The following is a 23,468-nucleotide window of genomic DNA, read 5'->3' as shown; positions in this document are numbered from 1 at the left end:
CTCAGGGCGGGCGGGCGGGCTGGGCTGCACGGGGCGCCTTTATGTAAGGGCAGAGGCGGGGCCGGCACCGTGGTGGCGGTGACAGGAGCACCGCCACCATGTCCTGGTACCGCAACACCGTGTGGTTCGTCAAGGGGCTGCGGGAATACACGAGGTACCGGCGGCCGCAGCCCCTACAGCGGGGCCGGGGGACGGTGGCGGCGGGGCGCTGCCCCGGGGCGGGCGCCGCGCTGTGGTGTTTGTCGGGGCGGTGTTGGTGGGGGAAGGTGTTAACTATTCGAAGGCTTTCCGCGTTTGTTTTCGGCTTGAAACCGAAACTTCAACGCCAGGGCAGGCGGATTGCAACCCCTTGTCTCTGGGTGCTGTCTGAGGATGGGAGGGGGAGCCCGCCTGAGCTCACTCGGAGCCGCCCCAGGTCCCCAGCGCGGTTTGTGCCGTGCAAAACGCTCCCAGCTTTTGGCACATAACTGGAACAGTCCCTGGCACGGGGTGTTTCCTGTCCAAAGAGCACAGAGAGCAGTGGGGAGAAGGGAAATTAAGCCTACATTGCATCTGCTGGGAAAAAAAAAAAAAGTATCTGAGCTGTGCAGGGTAAGCGCTCCTCAAGCTTCCCTGCGGTTAGCTGGGAGTGCTCGCTTCTGGTTCCTCACACAGTGGTCTCTGATCTGCCTAGGAGCGGCTATGAATCTGCCTCCAAACACTTCAACCCTGCAGATCTCGCGGTGAACGTGGCTGGAAAATCCTTCCTGATCACCGGCTCAAACAGCGGCATCGGCAAGGCCACAGCCAAAGAGATAGCAAAGAGAGGTGAGCCAGGGCAGAAACGAGGAACCCCAGGAGATCCTTAGAGAAAAGGCTCTTTTAAAAAGGCCAGGCAGCTTATTTTACACTGCTATTAGTATGGGTTAAGGGATTAAGTGTGAGAAAACTGAAAGAGTAGAACACAAAAATCAGTGGAGAAAACCTACAAAGTTTCTCAAGTGCATCTTTACCAATCTTGTCAATGTTATAACATCATCTGAACATGTCAGTGACTTACCAAGGTCTATCTGAGTACAAGTAGCAGCCTGGCAGAATTTAAACTATTTGAACAACTTACAAGCGTGTCATATGATGAAAGAAAGCAAATTGACTTTGCAAAGCTGGAGATGGGAGAGTGAAGTGTTGTGCTTGATCTTGAGAATAACAACCTGGAGTTTGTGCCCCTTAACTGATTACATGCAGACCTAATTTTTTTTTTCCTATCTGTAAACAGGGAGATGGTATGAACTGAAACTAGCTACTTTTTAAGGAAAAAAAAAAACCTTTGGGCTAAAATAATTCTCCTTGTGTGAGAGTGACGGGAGTTTGGGCATATATAATAAAATGGAGGAGCTTGTTGCTTTCTTTGCCTGCTTAGGCTCTAGCAACTGTCATATAAAGGAGAGTGGGGACTTAATTAAATTAAACTAACTCAAAATTATTGGCATAAAGAGCCTTTGGGTTAAAGATCCCATCAGTGCCAATATATGATTGATCTCAGGTTCCCACTTCTGCCATTACACATAATGGCCTTACTGCTTTGCCTGGTGGCTGTTCTGCTCACTGCCAGGTGTTGCATGCTGTCAGGCTGGCCTGATACTCACAGGATTTGGTCATGTCTAGAATTTGGAGCCTGGATAATAACGTTGGACTCAGACTTCTTGTCTGATACCCTTCTAGGCCACAGCTGCGCATATGAAGTTAAAATGTTTTAATCAGTGTCTTCCTGATGCCATCCTTGCATGTGTTGCTCTGAAACTCCATGTCAGCTGTTGGGACTCTGGCTTCTAGTTGAATCTCTTCACCATGACAAGAACTTAAGGAGTTCAGACTTGGCAGAAGAATAACCAAGCTACATTGGCTTTATGTTCATGCACATCATACCTATGGCAGTCTTGAGATGACACCTTCTCTAGCCTGATTTCAGCTCTTCTCTGAATCAGTGTCATATGGCATAGCGAGTTAACTCTAGTAGGCAGCGAAGTACCACACATCTGCTTGCTCACTTCCCCTTCCACCCCGGGTAGGATAGAGGAAGAGGAAAGGAAGAACAGAAGTGAGAACTTGCGAGTCCAATTTTAAAAGAAGAGGAAAAAAAAACCACCAAGTTTATTAAGTGAAAAAGTGAAAGAAGAGACAAAGAAAATAAAACAAGTGATGCAAGAGCAATCATTTTCCACCTCCCATGGGTAGACCAATGCCCAGCCAGTTCCCAAGCAAAAGATGGCAACTCCTGAATCCCCTGTATGCCCTCTTTACTGTTGAGCATGATAATATGCAGCACAGACTTTCTCTCTGTTTATCTGGGATCAGCTGCCTGACCCTGTCCCCACCCAACCTCATCTGCACCCTCCAGTCTATTCACTGGAGGGGCGAAGTGAGAAATGGACACTGTTGGCACTGTGCATTGTTCAGCACCAGATAAAGCATCAGTGTGTTACCAGCAGTGTTTTAGCACAGCATTGTATGAGCCACTATGGAGAATCTTAACTCCATCTCAGCCAGACCCAGTACATATGGGGGTTGTGGAGTTGGGCTTTCCTGTGGGACTTATGAACTGCACTTCTGGTTTGATGTGGTCTCATCCCAGCCATATTGACAGTTGCCAGTGTTGTTTAAATTTGGATAATTTTAGATCTTTACCATGGAAAATACATTTAAATGCTTTTTGTAGTCCATGAGTCATACTGAAACAACTCCCTCTCCTTGGCAGCAAGAAAATGCCCATATTCAGAGCCCTTCAAACCCACCACTGGGACTTTACCATGGACTGTGAGAATGTTCACGATTAGCTGGAAGGCCAGCCACCTCTTCCTTGTGTTTAATTTATGCAAGTGCACATTACTTTTCAGGAAGAGCTCTTCAAATATTTGCAAATGCACATCCTTAACTGCCTCGAGATCTCTCACTAAAGCCCTCCTTTGCAGTGAAGCCTACGGGTGCTGAGTGGCCGAACAGATGAGCATTGTACATTGCCTCTTCTGACGTTTGTCTTTTCTCACTGGTGAAATCTAATCTCACTGGGGCACAGTCTGCCTTTCATTCTGATCTGCCTGTGTTCAGTGCTTCACTGAACCCTCCACGCACAGCGTATGTGTAGCACAAACAGGTTGAAGATGAGACGTGTCTTAAGCATTGGGTAGTGTCATTATTATAATTATGCCTAGGATAGACTTGGTGTCTTGCATTTGGGTTCTGGATCATCACTCCTTTGGGATTTCATTGCTTAAGCCTTCTGGCACTGGACTGCTTGCAAACTTTAAAACCCCTTCAAGAACAGATAAAAGTGAAAAGTTCATGTGTTCCTGTGACTGAGATTAACAAATTGCCTGTAACAATCAGGGAATCAAAGCATAAAGTCGTTTCATCTTCCGCTGCTGAGAAGAACTTTGATAGCTTTGATAACTTTGTGTTCCCTTTTCACAGAGCAACTCCAGTCACTTGTGTTGTTCAAGCCCTTTGTTAAACTTCCTAAGATGTGCCAAAATAAGCGTTTGTGATTCAGATGCCTTAGCTTTAATTTCCAGTGCAGCCCTGGTATTTCATCAACACGAAAAATGCTGTGCAAACCTAACAGAAAATTGTTTGAGCAGACAGTGCCTAGGCTGCAGCGGCTTTCTTTGTACATACGGCCTTACTTGGGGACCCTGTTACATTTCTTTGTGCATCCACTCATTCACTGTGTCCTAAATGTTTTGTTGAAACACCCTTAATAGCCCGTGGGCCCTGCCAGGAATGCCACTGCTGCTGGAGGGCTACAGATATCCCACAGACTGGAAGCAGTCACTAAAGGTTTCTCATTTTTTCTTACTTGTACGAAAAACTAACCCTAAACAAGAACTCTGAACTGGACATCACTTTCTGACCCTTTTCTTTTTGCCGATGACATATTTAGGAATTAATTGTCAAATGTGTTTCTCGTTGAAATCCACCAGGTGGCACGGTTCACCTGGTTTGCCGGAACAAGGAACGAGCTGAGGATGCCAAAGGAGAAATAGTGACAGAAACGGGCAATCAGGTGAGCTGTTCCTCAGCCCTTAGCTTACTTCACTTTTTTTTTTTTTACCCACAGGGTTCTTGAGATACTCTGTTTCACTGTTTGGCTGTTGTGCTTTTCATAGTATCTCCATACAGACATGGAAACACACAGTAGCTTATCATTGATACAGTTTGAAGTAATTTAATTTCATTTGGGGGATGTTTTCAGTTTTCTGTGGTCAATGACATCACCAGCAGCATGTGTTACTTAGTGTTTTCTGTCATTATGCTTTGTCACTCCCTGCTTACTATTCCTAGCAGTGTGGCTGAGGCTTTTGAAAGTTAATTCATTGCAACACTCTCGCAATAACATTAACGAGTTTACAGCATTGGAGTTGGAGGTTTTCTGTGTATGAATAACATATTCTTGATTTGCTAAGGCTGGCTTTCCTGTTTTATGAACTCCTGTATGTGGTCCCAGCCCCATGCTCTTTATAGGATCTTTTCCTTATCTCCTTGCCTTCTGTTAGGGATTCTTTTTGCTTCTGCTTACATCACTCTGCAGCAGCCCCCTGTAGCTGTCAGTGTTGCTGTGCTAATTATTCAGGAGGGTGTGCTTGTGGGGAAGTGCAGCCTGTGACTTTCTACCTTGGGTGGAGAGCTTTCTTCATTTTAAGTGGTGCCTTGGCTCTCAAACACAGTATTTTGATTCCAGTAATAGTTTTTTAATATGGATCAAAAATGGTGAAGACTTTTTATGGTTAGGGATAACATATTGACTACATTTCTGCTCCTTGGTTTCAGCTCCCTAGCGTGACACAACCAGCATTACACTTCGGTTCTTTAATGGAGGTGAATTAGATCAGTCCTTCTGTAGGGATAAATGCTCTCCAGCTGTCTATGAAAGCACAATCCCTTGGCTGTAGTAAGACACAGTTGTGGAAGGACGGGTGATTTTCCGTGTTACTTCCTTTTCTAACTGCAGTCAGACAGTCTGGGTGAGTTTGATGACCTCTGGAGGTTCCTTCATGTGTTGTGCTCTACCATTTGGTGAAACACAACTCGAGACAGACAGGGTTATTCCTCTGAAAGCAGCACCTCTACTGCACAACCACTTTTGGCAGGCTGCAAACCTGTAGTTGAGTCGTGGAAGGTTATGAGGACACTGCAGAACTTGTGGGTGACCTTGGGGACTGGGCACTTGCATGGAAAGGAGCATTCAGGGAAGTGTTAGATGAGCTGCACAGGAGGCCCTGTAGGATATGGGACTGCGCTGGGAAGAGTCAGTTTAATAATTTGTTCCCAAGAACGTCCTTTTTTATAAGTACCCATTCAGAAATAATCCAGGGAGTTATGAAAATGCCTTATCTGCAACTTGACAAGCTACATCCAGACCTAATTTACTCTTCCTGGTCATCTGGAGAGAAACCCTGTTGTAATATACACCAGAGATTATTTCCAGCTTCCCCAGCAACACATGCCAAAGTTCAGTGCTGGGAAGGAGTCACTCTTTGGCAGGCACCTGCACCTTGACCTGGGAACTGGGAAGGTTTCCTGATCTGTTAATTTAGATCTACTCGTGGAGATTAGCTTTCACCTTGAAAATGGCTTTGCTGCCATCAAGGACTTTGGTAGGGAACAAATCTGTGGGTCCTTTTTCTGCATCAGCATGACAGGCTTCAGCAGATAAGCGTTGTTTTAGATCTTATTCAGTCTCTGAAATCACTTGTGATATTGAACATCTGCCCCCAAATCTCCTACTCCTCTGTTCCAGCAGTTAGTTGTAGTAGCTCTAAAAGTAGAAAGCTTTTTGAGAGGTATCTGGCGTGTAGAATAGAGTCAAGGTTTTGGTCAAAAATGAGCATTACAATGAGAAAACTCTGAGCTAATTCACATAAGGAGCTAAAATGCTAAAGAGAAAAAGCCAAGTGTTTTTATCTTCAAGGAAGCAGAGTTATAGGCTGGGAGCGATGCCTTATAATTTTCCCAGCTTCTTTACTTATCTCTTCGGCTTGTATAATGAGTATTTAAAGAAACAATTTGGGAAAAGAGGAGGCCCTTTAATGATTATTTGTTGTTTTCAGTGAGAACATGTTCTCTGCATAATTCTCTTCGAATGGCCTTTTCCAGGGATATGCTCTAAGACGATCTGTGGTATGTCTTTGAGATTAAGGGCTATGCAGGAGAAGGGTAGGATTTGACATCCCCTTTGTAAGCTGATAAATGTTACTGAGCAGAAATTTACAGAAACCAAGAGAATTGCCCTTAACAAGAAGTAGAAGCTTTTAGATGTTTTGGAGAGAGGAAATACTTCTGGCTTTAGTGGTTTGGAAAATTATAACTTTGCTCAACGAAACGCTGGGTGGAGACTCCTAAGATGGGGAAGCCTGGAGGTTTGTGACTGCTGGCAGGAGAAGGCAGGCTTGTTGGCAGCCTGCAGCTGTGCGTTTGCAGGATAGGTGCAGTGCCATGGAAACAGGAGAAGAAGCAGCTCTGGCAGGGGAGCTGGCAGAGCCTAAACCCTTGTCAGCACCAGGAGGAGGTGGGGATCATGGCCGGAGGCTCCCTCCTGTAGGATGGGGGCTCCTGTCCTCCTGTGCTCTGCTGCCATGTGATGGGAGGGCGCAGAGAGGCAGTGCCGTGCTCCTCTGGCAGGTGTGCAGGGAAAGGAGGACAAGAGGCAGCAGATGCGGATTGCAACACAGGGAAAAGTTCTGATTAGATAGCAGGGATTTTTGTTTTCTCTCCCTGGGGGTGGTCAAACACTGGAGCAGGTTGCCGAGAGAGGCTGGCAAATCTCCGTCCTCGGAGATAAAGGAACTGTCCCTGGATAACCTGATCCCAGCGACCTGCCTTGAAACAGGGGTGGGACCAGGGGGCCTCCAGAGGTCCCTTCCGACCTAATATTTTGTCAAATGCTGCGACCTTGAGCGTCCCTTCACTATTTCCTGGGCTTTCCTTCATGGGGCATCCATACCACGTGATGCAGCACTGGTTGAGCGATACGTGGGTCGGGTGGGGTCCCTGTGCAGGATTGCCAGGCAGAAATAAAAGCTGAGGTCTCTTCAACCAGGCAGTCAGCATTCAAAAGCCACGGTTTAGCAGCAACTGAGTGAGGTCACTAAACTTGTTTTATGGGCAAGAATTAGATTTCCCAGTTTTGCATGGTAACCATAAGTGTTTTAGATCTGCTCTGGAGAGATTTAAAGACATATTTTTTCATATGGCTTTAAATGCTTTTCACCTAGACAGGCCTTAATGGTGAACAGGGCTTATTCACTGTTGACGCTGACTGTAACTTGCTTTTTTTTTCCATTTAGAATGTCTTCCTGCATATCGTGGATATATCTAATCCCAAGGAAATCTGGAAGTTTGCTGAACAATTCAAAAACGAACATAAATTAAACGTGTTGGTAAGTTTGCATACTTCAGTCATGTGTCTGTTTTTGGAGCGCCTGTCCTCTGAACTTATCCAGCAAGTAGTCTGGATTTCACAACCAGTGCTGCAATTCTCTGCTTCATTTTCCCCAAATGCTGCTGCAGAAGTCTCTTTTTTGTCTGCTCTTGTCCATTCTCAGCTCACATGCACAGATCTAATTATAAAAGAGAGAGAGAGAGAAATGCAATAATTTTTTTGGTTGCAACTTTTGAGTTTCTCATGCCATGTTTTCTGTTTCGTGGTTTACAGAAACAACCTGTAGCTTCGTGTTGTAGTGTCAAAACCCAGCTAGCTAGCATGGGCTGCTTGTATGGTTAGTTGTGTAGGTTGCTTTTGTTTACAGGAGTTGTCTTACAGATCAACAACGCAGGATGTATGGTGAACAACAGAGAATTGACTGAAGATGGACTTGAGAAAAACTTCGCAACAAACACCTTGGGTGAGTGGTGGAGGCTTCTGAAAAATGATACTTATTTTTGGTTACAAAAGCGTGTGTTTACACCTGGGTTCATGAGCTGTGTATTCCTGCTCAACGAGGGTTCATATTGTTGCCCTGTCAGGGAAGGAGAAAGAAAAGAAGTATTACAGCTTGTGTGGAGTGTCACTGTTGAATTTCTCCATTTTTCTTTTTTTTTTTTTCATATCAGTGCCTTTATCATAGCAGCAGTGGGCAAATACAGATAAGATTTAATTCAATTGATTCTGAGATTTGATAGGAAGCTTGGTTCCAAGCAGTGCCACTAATGACAGGCTGTGTAATCAGTGTGCTCCTGTGGCTTGGAGAGAACTCAGAGCACGTTCAGGTGCTTAAAGAGACATTTGTATGTTCTGGTGGTCCTGAACTGCCCTGTGCATGTTATGGAGGCTCTGTATGGGAAGGCTGTGCCCTCAGTAGTGTCCTGGCAACTCTCAGACTGACACGACACCCAGCCAGGTGACTGAGCAGACTGGGTAAGTCCTAAGCACTCCATATTTAAGGGGTGTATCCGATGAGCTGTATGGTGGAGGTGTAAGAGGGACAAATTAAGGGGAACAAGTAGAGGGAGATGTGGCTGAGCAGAGAATACTGAGCAAAGTGGCAAGTTTCCCCCTGAAAAAACACCGAAAGCTGCAAGCACACAGGCAGCCAGCAGGGAGAAAAGCTGTCTGCTGCCACTGGTATCTGGAAGGTTGAAAGCTGCACTTCTTGCCAAGAGAGGTGCGGCGTGTGTGTCGAACAGCAGTCCTGTCACTCTCGTTTCCCTTTGCTTCCGTGCAGGGATGTGGTTTTCCCGAGAGACTGGCTTTAGTATATTCAGAAGTGACACATTACAGGGGAGCTGCTGTGCTATGTTTCTGTGTTTCCCTCCTGTTCATCAATACCTGGGATGAGGAAGGGAAGAAGCTTGGGCTGTAGAGATTGGATGTTTACAGAGCTCAGCATTCAGCGGCTGGAAACCCTTCTTGGGTTTTATTTATTCTTAGCTTTGTTCCTGCGTAGCTTTCTTAACTCCTATTTACTTCTGAAAACCAACATTTTGGGTACAAATATCTTGTGCTTAGCTGATACAGCACACACAGCTTGGTTTTCTGCAACTCCGAGTACAGTAAGCTGACAATTAAAAATTCAAGCGTAAAGGCACAGTTTTCATTTTCCTCAAATTAATCTTTCACTAACATCCTTCTGTTTCTTGTGGTGAGAATTCAAAATGAGTTTTATTTTGCCATCAGTTTTCCCTTGGCTATAGAAACACCACATCTTTTACCTCGCGAAAATGTATTCCTCTTAAATTAGCTTAACCCCCTAGTGGTCTCTCAGACAAAAATCCAGCAATGTGCAGAGATGTAGGTCTTGCAGAGAGAAGCAGAGGGGAACAAGCGCCACAGTTTGAACATGAAAGCAGGGCTTTGTGTAGCTTTAAACACTGAGGAAATTGATTGCTGAGGTACTGTGCTGGTGCATCACTTGAATCAGATTTTATCACACAAGTAGAAGCAGCAAGGTTCTGCTTTCCTGGCTGTAAATCAGCCTCGCTAGGAGTATGCAGCAGAATAAAGCTGCAGGAACGTGGTGGAGGAAGCTGAATTATGATTGTTGTGGATTAGGAAAGTGCTTGTGCTACCTCCTGTGTAGGTTATGTACAGATCTTTATTCATTTGTGTACCATTTGCTGCCTGAGTGTGTACGAAGGTCAAGGAGGTGCCTGCACATTTGAGCAGGTGAGGTAAATCAGGTAAGCCGTCCTCTGCTGTCCAACCTCTGCAGAGTTTGAGCAAGGAGTGAGCTGTTTGCTTGGGCTGCTTCTCTCCTGTCAAACATAAGAAGAAACTTCCGAAGCTGAAGAAAAGAGTGGGGCTTGGTTGAGCTGGAAGAGTCTGTGCAAGGGAAAGCTGCTGTGCCTGCAAGTCAAACATGTTGGAGGACCGCTGCTATAAACATCACGGCTTTTTTTCTTCAAAGCCAGAGGTGGGGGAATAAATCATGCCTGTCGGAGTCACAGTAGGAGAAAGTTTTATGGAAAAATGCACGTCAGAGTAGATGCCGTGTCATTTCCCTAACCGTGTGCCTTTTGGGCGTGCTTCACTTTGGAGAAGTTACTTCTGGATCAGTAACTACCTGTGGTTACAGATTCCTAGAGAAAACCTTGGCTAAATTAGGCATGGCTGGTATAAAGGTTGGCTGTAACCCAGGACGTGGTCTGAGAGAACAAACTGAATTCCCCTCCCTGCCTTTCTCCCCAGAAAAGCTAAAGCCTGGCCCATGGTTTAAAAATCTGCAGCTTTCTCCCTCTTGTCAGCAGCACAGAAACAATAACTTGTGATTGCCTGGTTTCTCCAAAAATAAGATGAAATGTTATTAAGTTGGTTTTTTTTTTGGTTTTCACATGCAGGCATTCTTTTCATCTTTCTTTGACTATTTGTTTTTACCCTGAATCTTAGCTCTGGTCTAATAAAGGAGTGTGTAGGTTGTAACTATCTAAGAATGCAAGACTCTGAACTATAAAGTGCTTTAATTACAGAGCACAGGCTGTGAATTCTGCAGCTGATACCTGATTAACGTTTACATAAGCTGCAGAATTGCTCATTTGGGGGTCTAAAATGCTCTCAAACTTTTAAATCCAGGCGAGGGGTATTTTCCTCCTGACTGCCTCCTTAGTCTGTTTTCAGATGTTTTGCATAATGGATGGTAGAGCTCAGTCCTAATTGATCACCTGACTCGTGAAACCCACGGTGTAGCCTGACCTTTTGTTGGACACAGTGGGCAAAAAAATGAACGTGTGAATCCTCTGATAGCTGAGATGAATTAGGCACAAAAACAGTGCTGGTTCAAACAGAAAAGTCAACCTCCATCCCTGTGAAACGCCACAGACTGGCTAACCGAGGACAGCCTGCTGAAGTGGGAGGTGCAGAGTCCTCTCTGGTGGAATATGCAGGTGGGTGAAGGTCAGAAAAATGTGCCACACAGGTTGATGGTCCAGGCTTTGTAGGGTTTGTGTAGTATCTGAGTCCAAATCATAAACTGATTTGAGCACACAGCGTCTGTGCTGACCCGCCACAGTCCGTGCTGGTGCCTGGCATTCTTAAAATGGGGCTCAGGCACAAGCTCTGCATGGCTCGTTGTGCTTCTGCTGTCGCTGTCAAAACACCTTGCCTTTTTCCCCGTTAGATCCCCAAGGATTGTTGCTGTCATTACCAGAGCTCGGTGGAGGTGTAGCGAGCAGAATGAGCCGTGGAGCAGTCGGCTGTAATGTGGGAGTGCTAGCCAGGCACAAGGCTGTAACAGCACCTCAAATCACACCTTCAGCATGAAATCGAGTGAGTGCCTTGGGCTAACGCAGCCTGATTTCTGGGGGAGCTGCAGAGGCTGACGGGCAGGCAGGTTTTCTGCTTTGTCCTTCTGTTCTGTGTGCTCTTGCCCCCGTTCCTCCTCCCGTGGGCTGGCCCCGTACTCAGGGCAGCACCCAGGAGCAGGGCAATGACAAGCAATCATTTCTTCTGATGAGACTTGCTTGATTTTATTTTGTTTCCTTATTTTGGGGCCTGCCTCACTTTACTTTTCCTCAGCTCATCTTGCTTGACATGGAGAAGTGGCGTATACGTTACATTTTATTGCTACTTTCCAGCAAAAGGGATGCTAAAACACGCTCCGAGATGAATAAATGATGCTCCCAGTATGCAGCTTTTTCTCAGGCTAGTGAAACCTCCTCTGCTCCCTTGTTTTAATCACATAGCTGCATGTGTTTGCTCTGTGTGCAAGGAGGGGTAGGGACGGAGGAAATAAATGCTTCTCTCCCATAACAGCTGTACAGCTCATCTGGGGCAAATTGCCTAACCTCTACGGGTATTTTTCAGCCTCTTCCCTCCACATAACCCATAACAAACTGCTGTCTCACCCAAGCCAGCGCTGCCTAGCTGATTGTGATCTGAGCTACGTGCAGGTCAGGCAGCTTGGATCTGCCACAAGGTCAGTGCCTGAGCTCTGCAGACAGCCTTACCTGTGGAGACTGTGATGCCAGTTTTCTTTTTAAAGAGCTTTGAGACTTACTGATGAGAAGTGCTGCACAGAGGAATGAAGTTGAATATAGTTGTAAAACTAGTAACAGGCCTGAAATCTAGATTCCCAGGACACAGGGGAACCCTTACAGAGCTGAGCTTTGTAATTCAGGGGAAATGTAGGCCTTAGTTTTGTCTTTCATGTTCATTAGCTCTTCCCATCCTCTCTCAGTTGTCGGTAGCGTGGTGGAATTGGCCCTCAGAGACAGCACACTAAAATCTTCATTCCCGATCTCGTACTCAGGAAACGGGCTCAGGGATGTCTCTTACTTGAAGCTGCATAAATTGAATGCTTGAAAAGATAACCAGGTCAAGGGAGAATGTCAGCTTGTGCTTTATTTTTTTATTTAAAACTCGGACATAAGAAGAGCAAGCCAATTTCTTTAGCTGATTTTTACCAGATGAATGAGCCATTGAAATATGTACGATAAAACTTTTTTTTTTTCTTTCTGTTCCCACTTTTTTCACAGTTGAAACAGCTCTGTTCCTAATAATAATGCAAAGCTCAGGCAGATGGAAAACTCCACTGAGTGTGGTGCTGGCTGCCTGCCCTCCTCTGAATGTTAGCAGATTAAAAACCTCACCACCAATTTGCCACTAATTGCCAGATAGAGCACGGAGCAAAAACTGTTCGAGGCTCCACCAAGACACTTGGGTCTGCAGCAATTTGCATCACCAATTAATTGGATGCTATAACCAGGTAGTGGCTTTACAGCACGGCTTCTGCTGAAACAAGAATTTTCCCTATAAATCAATGCAAAGTCCAGGTTTTGGGGTCACTTTAAATCTTTAGAGCATATGTAGCAGATGTGTGGGAAAGACCCGTGTCTGATACACTGTAGGCTTCTGTCCATCGCAGGGGGAAGGATTTCACTTTGGTTGTGCTGTTGTGGAGAGGACGAGGTCCATGGTGAGTTATTTGTTACGAGAACAAGCAGAGCTACCTTCCAGCAAGACCTGAGTTTTCCACAGTTCCCCAACTTTTGTTCCAGGTCTTGTGAAAAGCAGCCTAAATTTACAGAGGAGTTTCTGAAGCAGCCCAGCTGATTTTTGTATATATTTTAAATCAACTTGTGTATGAGTAGACCCACGCTGTCTAATCTACCATGTGACAGAGTTGGTTGAGTGGTTTGTAATAGTGGGGTAACCGTATCCTTATAGGAAAGACTGGAATTACGCTGGTTTGTGCAGGATTTTCTATGAGGGGGGCTCAGCTTCGAGGCATAAAGCTTACAGGAATTTTTACAAAGAAAATCAAACGCAGAGAGGATGTTTATCTTCACAAGAAGTTGTGCAATGGTCCCAGGAGCCTCTTTAACTGGAGAAAACGTGGCCAGCGAGGACTGTGTCAAGCCGCATTCCAGGGAACAGGGTTGTCACTTGTCCAGTCGGTTTCTCTAGCTTCTTCACCTCCGCAGAGCTCAGCGAGGGCAAGAAGAAATCCTGGACATGTGGGTGACAGACCGGCCCCTTACCCACCCGCTTCCGCATTCCTGCCGCTCCTCTGCTCGTCTTGCTGAGCTCCTTTGTGGCACAGCAAATACTCCTTTTCAAAGGGAAGTGTTATGTACCATTTTACTGCAAAAATGTGTTGTTTTTTTTTTTTCACCTTTTTGCCAGTGGGAGCCGAGCTTTCAGGCCAAGGCAGGCGATAAACCTTCAAAAGGTGGGAAAAGTCTGGCCTCCGTCACATGTGCGTCGATGCAGGCGGTGCAGCCGTGTCCAGCACCTGCCAGATCTGAGCTGTGTGATGGAGACAGGCTCCTGCTTGAGGAATTCATGGCAGGAATTCTTCATGGGCAGTCCTCAGACCTGTGCAAGAAACAGGTCATGGTCCAGGGGAGCTGTTCAGGCACAAACATTCCTGATTGCTCTGTGTCCTAGCCAAGCAGCTCTATTTATTGTGCATCTACTTGAGACAAAGGCATGTTTTCACCCAAATAGCCCCAATATTATTGAAACTTTTTGTCTTTCCAGAAAAAAAAATCTTCCTTTGTTTCTGGCAGAATCACACAGGTCCCCAGTGGAGGGGCAGGATCACCAGCCTACCCAGTGCTTGTTGCTTTTCCAGCACAAGGAACATCGCTGGTGGTCATCATCTTTCCCTCCATGCCCCTTTTAAATAAGAAAAGAAAAGAAGCCTCAAAAAATCTGTACAGTTTGAACACGGTGATAATTAAGGATTAATCGCACTTGAAACACTTATTTTAACTACGCTCTGGGGGAGGAGGTTTAACAGACAAAAATTGTAGTGTCAAGGACACGTCCTAGGGTGATGAAATGTGAAGGCAGCTGGCCAGCACTTTGATATTAACAGTCAATTATTAGCAACAAGATCAATAATTTGGATCTTGCCTTGATTTCCTGAAGAGGGGTGGGAGGAGGGGAACTGTAGTCTCTCCTCCCAAATTAGAACCTCAGTTTTCCTGACACAAAAAATAACTAAAAATAACATTTTCCTCTTTCATTTTTATACTGTCAGTGCAATTCATGTTTTTATAAGGACTGTGGCAGGCAAATCATTCATTTTCGGCGTGCCCTTTTGCTCCGAAATTCATTCCTGTGTTGCTGCAAGCTGCACTGCAGCCCTGCGTGGCAAAACGTGTGCCGTGAGGTACAGGAGCGGCTGGGTTTCACATTGCTCTTACCCGCTTGAACACGACGGTGAAGCTACACGCCAGCTTTACGTGGGTAAAAATGCAGAGCTTTAACTTGAGAACGATGGATCCCCACCACTGATACGCTTTATTAATCTCATGCTACCAAGTTTCTTCTCCAGGCTGTTTTGCCTGACAGCCCAGCCCGTGCACATACGGATATAGAACATCTGAAAATATTTTTTTAAACTACTGAGGAATTTGTGTCTGGATGCCTAAGGCTGGGGCAGGAGGAGGAGGAACGGAGCACTGCAGTCGCAGTGCCTGATGCATCGCATCTGGGAGTACTTGGAGACCCCGATGCCTACCCTAGGAGGCTGGGAGGCTGCCTCAAAGCAGATGAGAGACTGCTTTTGTGGGGCAAAGTCCGAATATTTGGGCTACGTGGGATTTACTGGGTTCTTAATAAGCTTGAGGACGAGAGGACGGCTTGTGTTTTATCCATATCGAGTGAATATGGATGTCCTGCTGCTGACACAGAAAATGAGGATGGTTGTGACCCAACGGGGGAGCTGAAGAGTTTGTTTACCAAGCGTTCAACTTTGCTAGTTTTATTTATAAAGAGGCTGTATTTCAGCTGGGTGATCTCATTGCCTCTGTGGAAGAGAGGTTATGAAGACACACGCTGAAGTCTTCATGTCCAGTGAAAAACATGGAAAGCCTCGGTGGCTCATGGAAAAAAATCGCTGACAGAGAGTTGTTGAACTTGGGCCATGTCTGGAGAGACAGGGGAGAAGTGGTGCACTCGGCACAGAAATGCTGGGCTAAGTGAGGCTGGGTTCATTTGCAGTTCAACAGAACTTTTTAAGCACACTTTTAAGTGGGGGAAAAATGAAAGAATCACTCATAAGAGATAAAAACAAGCAAAAATCCCTCTATTGCAACTGAGTGCAAACTGCACGAGGTGTGCCTGAACCAAACACAGGAGCAGGTGAGCAGTGTTGTGAGTAGCAAAGTGCTGGTCATGGGAACAGCTGTGACGGAACATATCTGGGCTGTGTGTGCACGTTCTGCTACATGGACACGTGGGGAAGGATGCAGTTAAGTTTCCCCAAGTAAACCCAGCTCAGCCTCGGACACACAATACGAATATTTTTTTCCCCCAGGGGCTCCCAATATTCTGTCATGCTGGGGATTTATGAGGCAGTTTTTATGTGCAGCAGGATCCCGAAGTGTCGGGGTTCTCTGTGATGTTTCTCCCTTCTCACCGTGCAGTTGCTTGGCGTGATGGATGAGTCTCCAGTGCACACGAGAAGCGTGGTTTGCTTCTCTTGTTCACTGTGCAGCATAGACGTGCATATGTGGCATGCACAGAGGGGAAATACCTCCCCTGTTTCTTCCCTGGTGTCACCTCCCTTCCCAAGGAAATCCATATTTGCCTTCAAAGGCCTGGCTGGAATGTACCGAGCAGTTTGTTCAGTAGGTCTGATACACAGAAAAGCCTGTAAAAGAGCAGATGTGCCTTTGGAGAAGTACAAAGCAACACAGACAGCTATGAGTTGAAAATTTTACAAGTAAAGCAGCACCAAAATCATTAAACCCCACTGAAATTTCAGAAACAGACTTTGTATTTTTGTTGTAGGGGGCAGGGAGAAAAGAAAGCTTTTTAAAAAGCTAAATGAATGTTCATGTCTGTCTGTCCTGTAGGTACGTACGTTCTGACAACGGCCCTGCTGCCCCTGCTGGAAAAAGAAGCAGACGCCAGAGTGGTGAGTTTGTGATGCTGTTGAAAAGTGGAATTTTATGGTTCTTTCCTTGTGGTTTGTGACAGCATCCTCTTGACTATGCTAGCAATGCAGGATTATTTATAATGCATTAAGCATCACTAGAATCCTCTCGGATTTTGCCAACAACAAGCTCCTGCTCCAGGGCAAAGGTCCTGCCTGCTGCCCTGAGCCCTGCATTGGAAAGCGGAGTAAAACACTTCTGGAAACTTCTTCCTTTCCTTTCCTTGGGGCAAGTTGTCTCCTGCAGCAGTGCAAATTACTGATAGCAGGAGTACAGGCTTAAGAGAACTTCATAGGCCTTGGCGTAAAACAGGAGAGCAAGGACATTTTTAAAAGGAAATTTCCCAAGTTTTATATGGTTTCTCTTGTTTTCTAATTGGCTTATATGCTCTGCTATTTTTTTTCTCCCCATTGGTCTTCAAAAAGAAAAAGGACAAATTGATTCCTGATGGAGTTGACACCATTTTGAATGAATATCAGTTTTTTGCTTTGTTTCTTTTCTCTTTTTTTTTTTTTAATTATTTCTTCCACCTCATCTCCAGGTAAGCTCCATATTTGACCACATGCACAGTGCAAAGAGTATGCAGAGGATTCCTGCTCCGAGAAACTTCAAAATATGGCCTGAAGCTAACATTGCATGCATGAGTACTCATGCTGGGGAGCTGCTGATTTTGGTTTTTCATTAATTTATCATTCATCTGATTACAGATAACTGTCTCGTCTGGGGGCATGCTAGTTCAGAAGCTGAACATATCTGATTTGCAGTCAGGAAGTGGGACGTTTGATGGGACGATGGTGTACGCCCAGAACAAGGTACAGCGCAAGGTTTTGGAAACAAAGCCCACAGCCTGTTTGCTAGGTGGCTTGTATACTGTCTGCTTTGCAAAAAGCTTTGCAAAAACAACCAAAAAAAACCACCACTGTGGCTTTTCTGTTGCATCCGACCTGTACAGAGATGCACGGGCAATAATCTTCAGTGGATGTCCTGCGCTCACTGTGTGTATCATCTTGCATGGGGAGCGTGGCTTTCAGTTGATTTAAGTCTCAAAGGAGAAAACTGGCTTTTGCTGAAAAGCCCCTTCTGCTTGCTCAGCTCTTCCCTGCAGTCTGCAGCAAGCAGACTCGGTGAGGAAAAGCAGTGCAACTTTTTTAAAAATGAGCTTTTGGCTAGGGTATGGACTGCAGTGATCATGATGGTCTCTGACAAAATCACCCACTAAACCCAGTCAGGGTGACTGAGGGTATTTTCCTGCTATACATGAATGCTCTGATGTTCACAGCACATTTGTAGTTTATTTCCCCGGGAACAAACTCGGGGACAGGCTACTGACCTTGATGCTAGTCTGGCTGTTCTTGCTCTATCCTAGAGACAGCAAGTTGTCCTGACAGAACAATGGGCAAAAACTCACAGAAACATCCATTTCTCCGTTATGCACCCCGGCTGGGCAGACACTCCAGGTATCATCTCTATGAAACTTATTCTTTTTTTTCCAGATTAATCTAAAAGCAAAGAGAAACCAGACTTTCTAGTATATTTCTCTAGCAGGTGCTGTGGTTTCTTGGTTCCAGACTGGTGCTTAGAGTAGTTTGGTACCACTTGGTAACCCTGCTCTCTCTCAGAGGGCACAGCATCTGCCCTCTGTGTGTAGCTGGAGAATAACGAAGGGCTGTGAGTGATGGCAGCCCCACGCAAGCACACAGCAAAGCCCGAGTGCTTTAAGCTAACATTTAAGTTCTGGGATACACAGATTCTGCCTCCTTGTTCCTCTGCTCTTCCTCTAAACGTTTATAGCCCTCCCGAAGCGGTGTGTTTGGCTGGACAGCCCAAAGTCTGAGCTGCAGCTGTTCATTGCTGACTGTGTCTCAGCAGGAGGGCCAGCAGGAGTTATCCGGTATGCACGTTGTGTTCTGCAACGTGTTCCCAGCCCCTAACACCCAAGCTGGGGATGCAGACCAGCAATTCAATATCTAGGTCTCCTCTGGAGACACGGTTTGCCAGAGTAGTTTCTGATAAGAGAAGCATTTAAACCCATCTACTCAGGCTTGGAAGCTATGCATTCAAAATAAATACCTTGATGTTGCCTTTTCCTTAAAATCTATTTATTTTTGCACATTGTTGATGTATTTCCAAACCTAATGAGCTTTAAAGTTATGCCACCTTAAAGTTCAAGGCTGCTGCAGCCCTCAAAATAAACTGCTGCAGGGGATAGACCCTCAATTGTCATCTGTTGGACAAAATAAAAAGAAGCCAGTGTTTAGACATGGATAATGTAGTTGGTACCACTCAGCATAAGATTTTGAAATACTCTGCTGCAATTGTTTTCCTAAAACTTGTGTGAAAATAAGAGCTAAAAAGCCTATGATTTTAGCTCTTCTCTAAAAATCCAGAATACCTGTGTTGTGGTATTTCTGTTTCCCCCATGTCTAATTTCTTTGGGATTTAGAACAGAACTGGATCAGAAACCTCTGGCCAATCCTGTGCTCACCTCCTTGTAGCTTTCAGCCTCCCATTTTAACCCAAACAACTGTTTGATCACCTGGCAGCTCAGCACCGTTACCCCACCGCCGCCATACCCCTAGCTATGTGGGAATACTTCTTCATGAACTTCGAGCTGCCTTCTCTTCATTGTAAACCCACAATGGCAATTTTTAGCATTTTCTTTTAAATCATAAAAGCCTCGCATGGCAGCCCACCATCCCATTGTTCTTCTCTCTAGCTGTGAGGTCCTCCATGCCAGATTTCTATCAGAAGATGAAGAGCAGCTTGCGCACAGAGGCCCAGGGAGCTGACACCGTTGTGTGGCTGGCAGTATCATCTGAAGCAGCAAAGCTACCGAGCGGCTTGTTCTTCCAAGGTGAGGCAGCAGAGTCTTACTTTGCACATCAGTGGGGACAGCTGAGCTGCCTGGAGCTGTAGGATCCCCATCTGGCCTGGAAGGGGATGAAGGCTTGGCCTGGCAACAGTTTTTCAAAGGATAAAGTGTTTCTGAAAGTTGTTCCAAGGCAAAAGGTTTCAGTGAGCCCTGTGCAACCAGAGAAAGACTGTATAAAGCTGTTACGTTCCTGCTTTTGTCCTCCAAATTATCTGATACAGACTTCAGAGTGTTTCTTTAGGGAGCTTGTTTTTTTAAATGAAGATGGCCGCATGCAGGCCCATGCCAAGGGAAGGTAAATCACAGCGGTCAAGCAGAATCTTCAGCCTTTGTTTAACCCCAGCTTTAGTGAACAGGAGCACACCTTGGCTCTTCAGCTGTACACGGTGATTTTGAGAGCTTCAGTCCTTGCGTGATGGCTTTTGAGGTTGAAAAAGTTTCTTGTTACGTTATTACTGAATAGGGATGAAGTCAGACAGGTTTTCTCTGTCTGCAGCTGCCCTATGGAAGCCCCAGCTGAGTGCAGGATCTCTGGGCCCCTTCAGTAAAGGGCTTTGCGTCCTGGAGCTCTTTAGCAGCACAGACCCTGCTTTTCTGGTCCTAGACGGCTGTTTCCTGAATCAGTAACACCTTCCCTCCGTTTCCTCTGTTCCCTTTTATTCTGTTCCCTATGAGTGCAAACCAGCATTTTTTTTCCTGAGGAGTAAATATGGGAAGTGAGAACATGACTTCTACAACCAGAATTCTCTGTATCTGCCAAAATAAATAAATAAAAATGTTTGATGGAGTCCTGCTTGCCAAAGCCTGGAAGCATCCTTTCCGTGATGCTGAGTTTGTGTTTCACACACAGTTCCCAAACTTTAGCACACGCGATTTGAAACGCTCCACTCAGGTAGGGAGCAATTCATATTTGGGGATGGAGAAGGGGACGTTTCTCTGCATGTTTCTTTCTCCTCAGGTTTCCAGGAGCAGAGGTGATGTGGCGTGTGCAGCCACTTAGAACATTTGCTCTTAAGAGAGCAAACATCTCTGCTCCCCTGGAGCAGTGGTGGTTGCTTCATAGACATCTAAGAGCATTGCTACCAGGTTCCTAGGCTCTAGATATCACGCTTTTGGAGAGAAAAATCCCTTCCAGTGGGCAATGATATATTAACACTGAGTGAGGAGGACACGATTTGGAAAACCAAAGTAACAGAAGCTCAGTCACACATCTTTATGCTGGCTACGTGTTACTTCTGGCAGTTGAGTAATTAGCAGTTCTTCAGCATTTAGAATTTAAGCATTTATTATTAAGGATGAAAGTAAGCATTTTGAGACTGAAAAGAATCTAAGCTACAAAGTCCCAGCTGGGGAATTTGTGTAGCCCTAGAAGCTCTATGCAGGAGACTGGGAAAACTCACGTCTGATGCTGAAAAAGCAACTTCTTCCTGCAACGGTGATCTCAAGTTACTGGTCTTACAGGAGCTCAACTACTGACAGAGAGCAGGTGTAAACCCCACAATAATGCTTCCTTTCTCTTGTCCCAGCTGCAAAGGAGATCTCACTTTCCACTCTTGAGCCATACTGAGCACAAGGGCAGTAATTCTAGTTCCCGAATACAAATGGAAGTAGTTCAGTTTCTGGTTTGGAAGCCATACATAACTAACATTGTTTACAGAAACCTAGAAGGTAATTTTTCTGGCTTCAAGGCCATAAAATATGTTTGGAAAATATAAAGTCTAGCAGAAAAATCTCCTGTGTGATGCTAGAAGAGGTAGTTAAATATATCCATAAGGATTTTTTTTTTCTTTCTTTCTTCCAGACAGGCAACCAGTCCCTACACACTTACCGTTAGCGAGCACCCACAGTCCACCAGGAGACGAGGAGAAGCTGATGGAGCTGCTGGAAGAATTCTCCCAGAAGTTTAAATCCCCTTCTTCAGGAACCTAGCAGCACGGTTGACGCAACACAGCCACAAAGCTGCTAATTACAGAGGAACAGTGCTGTAGAGGAGAGGTAGGATGCTGTAGGCCTGTTAAAAGTAAATTGTGTTCAGGAGTAGTGGTGCCTGCAAAACTGTTTTGTTTCTGAGAGTTTCGACCATTGTCAATATGCAGCTGCTGTCTCAAGGCTCAGTGAGGTTGTGGTCTTCGAACTGGAAGGAAAATGTGGAGGCATCAAAATAAAACCCAAGCGATAACTCTAAGCTTTGTGAAGTTGCCCAAAATCTTCAAAGCACTCAGCACAAACAGAAATGCAAAGGAGCGTACCTTTAGTAGCCCTCGTGAAGGACTTTGCAAAGAAGTGGGTAAAGATTTAAACAATGTTTTAACACTACATATGACAGGTTGGTGGCTTCCTTCGGTGGGTGAGGGTGACGAGGCTCAAACATGTAACTGGGAACACAAAAACTCCCGCATCGCCTGCTTAGTTTAAATGGAAGGATTCTTCACAGCCTTTGGTTTCTATAAATCAATGCTGGTATGCAACAGTGATCTGCTTCCTCATGTTTAAGCAGCAGGAATTTAGGAACGCTGCCAAATGCCTTCCACATTACTTTATGGAGTCAGGGCTAAGCATTACCCCGTTAATGTCAAGAAACCACGAAGTGGGAAGCTTCGATACATACTGCACCCAGTCATGGCTGGATCCCTCCCCTTCAGGAAGAAGAGAAATGGCTGAAAGACTCCGGACATGAAAAGAAATAAGGTGCTAAGCTCTGTGCACCTGTCATTTCTGTGAAGGATCAGGGAATTGCTTCGTCATTGTGAATGGAATATGAAAGGGAAGGGAGGCACAGCCTTTAGAGGTGAAATCCACCTCCTGATACGAGGGCTGTATTTTGCCTGGAACTGTTTTATTTCCAGACACAGAGGATTGGATTTGTCTTACCTGACTTGCGGACATTTGAATAACTCATTGGGATTCTCACTGTAAATCATTAGAGAGAAAAGAGGCTCTTTCACTGTGATTTATTGGATCTGTTTTAAGAAACAACCCTACATTCCTACATCTTTCTGCTTACTGTAACTAGTTCAGACAAAGACATTCAGGGGGTATTTTATCTTACATATTTCAAATTTACTGCAGAGCCATGATTGTTAATAGCAGCAGTGGTAACGTTTTTCTCCTGAACCAAGCGTGTTTGATGGCAAAAACAAACAAAGAAGCAATAAAAACCCAAGAAAGTTGCACAACTCTTTCTACACATGGCTGCAGACCGATGTGGTAGTGCAAATGGACACAACATTAAAAAACCCATGGGTTTTCTTTGGGGCTCTCTACCGTGACTGGTAGCTAAAGACCATGCTGATAGACAAAGAACTCATTATGTCCGCTTTCCATAATTTAGTTTTACAAAAGATGTCCTCCTGGCCGATGCCTCAGAGGTCTGCCTTCACTCATTATTCAGAGCCATTCTATTAGCAATTTAGAAAAAAACTTCCCTTTTCAGCGTTTTGTCAGTCTCCTCAGAAAAATGGCTTTACTGTCAGAGAGGCACTGAAATAAGTTTTCCCATGATAAGCAGCGCTGGAATACTTTAGGCTGTCACAGCTCTTCCTGCAGAGGCTGGAACATCATTCAAACTGTTGCTTTATTTTAGAAACTTAACTCCTTCTTACACTGCACTGGAAGATATCGGTGGCAAGGCTTACACATTCCCACAGTCTTGAATTAACAACATTTTAGATTATTCAAACTAAATACAGCTACTGAAAACAAAAGCACGGCTGAGAAAGGATTTAGGAACTGCACGTCTTAATCTAGTGGCTGCAAAGCTAATAAAGACAACGTTTGTCTACTTGAGTGTCTAAGCCAAGTTGCTTCACTGCTCTGCAGAAGAGAAGTTGAATGACAATGATATTTATATAGTTCATAAAAATAATCGGCAGTGCACCTTAACGTGTATTAAATCTACGGTCTTTACCAATGTATGTAAATATCCTGGATTTGTCATTTCAGTCACGGCTTATGTTGGAAATAAGGCCAACAGTATGAAAACTGCTTTAATCAAAGTTCGGTCACAGCATTAAAAATAGCCAGCTATTGTGTTTTAAGAGCACTTATGATTTTAAATAAAGTTAAATACAGGGCAGCAGCTAGAAACAACATCTGGAATCTCCCCTAGTGCTGTTGTTGTTCACCATGATGCTTTATTTCACCCTTTTCCACAAGAGCAAATGAGGTGTGTGGCTATAAAGCCAGCCAGACGCTTTGTGTTAATGCAATTCAGAATAAATTTTCGTTTAAAGCAAATACA

General features: G+C 45.0%; 1 protein-coding gene across 4 annotated transcripts; it reads left to right on the top strand.

Annotated features, from left to right (window-relative positions):
- The first annotated feature begins 8 nt into the window (after nucleotides 1–8).
- Nucleotides 9–23,468, top strand: DHRS12 (dehydrogenase/reductase 12). Of its 4 annotated transcripts, none has more exons than XM_027471107.3 (10): nucleotides 9–154; nucleotides 674–807; nucleotides 3,957–4,039; nucleotides 7,320–7,412; nucleotides 7,796–7,877; nucleotides 16,276–16,337; nucleotides 17,064–17,168; nucleotides 17,723–17,813; nucleotides 19,073–19,210; nucleotides 21,030–23,468. In XM_027471107.3, the coding sequence occupies exons 1-10, from the start codon at nucleotides 99–101 to the stop codon at nucleotides 21,155–21,157; spliced, it is 972 nt and encodes a 323-aa protein (XP_027326908.3). In that variant the 5' UTR covers nucleotides 9–98; the 3' UTR covers nucleotides 21,158–23,468. The 4 variants fall into 4 exon arrangements, with proteins under 4 accessions (XP_027326908.3, XP_071888677.1, XP_071888678.1 ...); XM_072032576.1 differs by lacking the exon at nucleotides 9–154 and adding an exon at nucleotides 472–591; XM_072032577.1 differs by lacking the exons at nucleotides 9–154; nucleotides 674–807; nucleotides 3,957–4,039 and adding an exon at nucleotides 6,519–6,541.

This window comes from Anas platyrhynchos, chromosome 1, assembly GCF_047663525.1.
Source record: "Anas platyrhynchos isolate ZD024472 breed Pekin duck chromosome 1, IASCAAS_PekinDuck_T2T, whole genome shotgun sequence".
Taxonomy (NCBI): Eukaryota; Metazoa; Chordata; class Aves; order Anseriformes; family Anatidae; genus Anas; species Anas platyrhynchos.
Note: the sequence above shows the minus strand (reverse complement) of the source record. Positions and strands in the feature narration are given on the sequence as shown.

Coding starts and splice junctions, on each gene's coding strand:
- DHRS12 (XM_027471107.3), top strand. CDS start 99: ATGTCCTGGTACCGCAACACCGTGTGGTTCGTCAAGGGGCTGCGGGAA. Junction 155..673: donor GGGCTGCGGGAATACACGAG/GTACCGGCGGCC, acceptor TGATCTGCCTAG/GAGCGGCTATGAATCTGCCT. Junction 17,814..19,072: donor CGGCTGGGCAGACACTCCAG/GTATCATCTCTA, acceptor TCTTCTCTCTAG/CTGTGAGGTCCTCCATGCCA.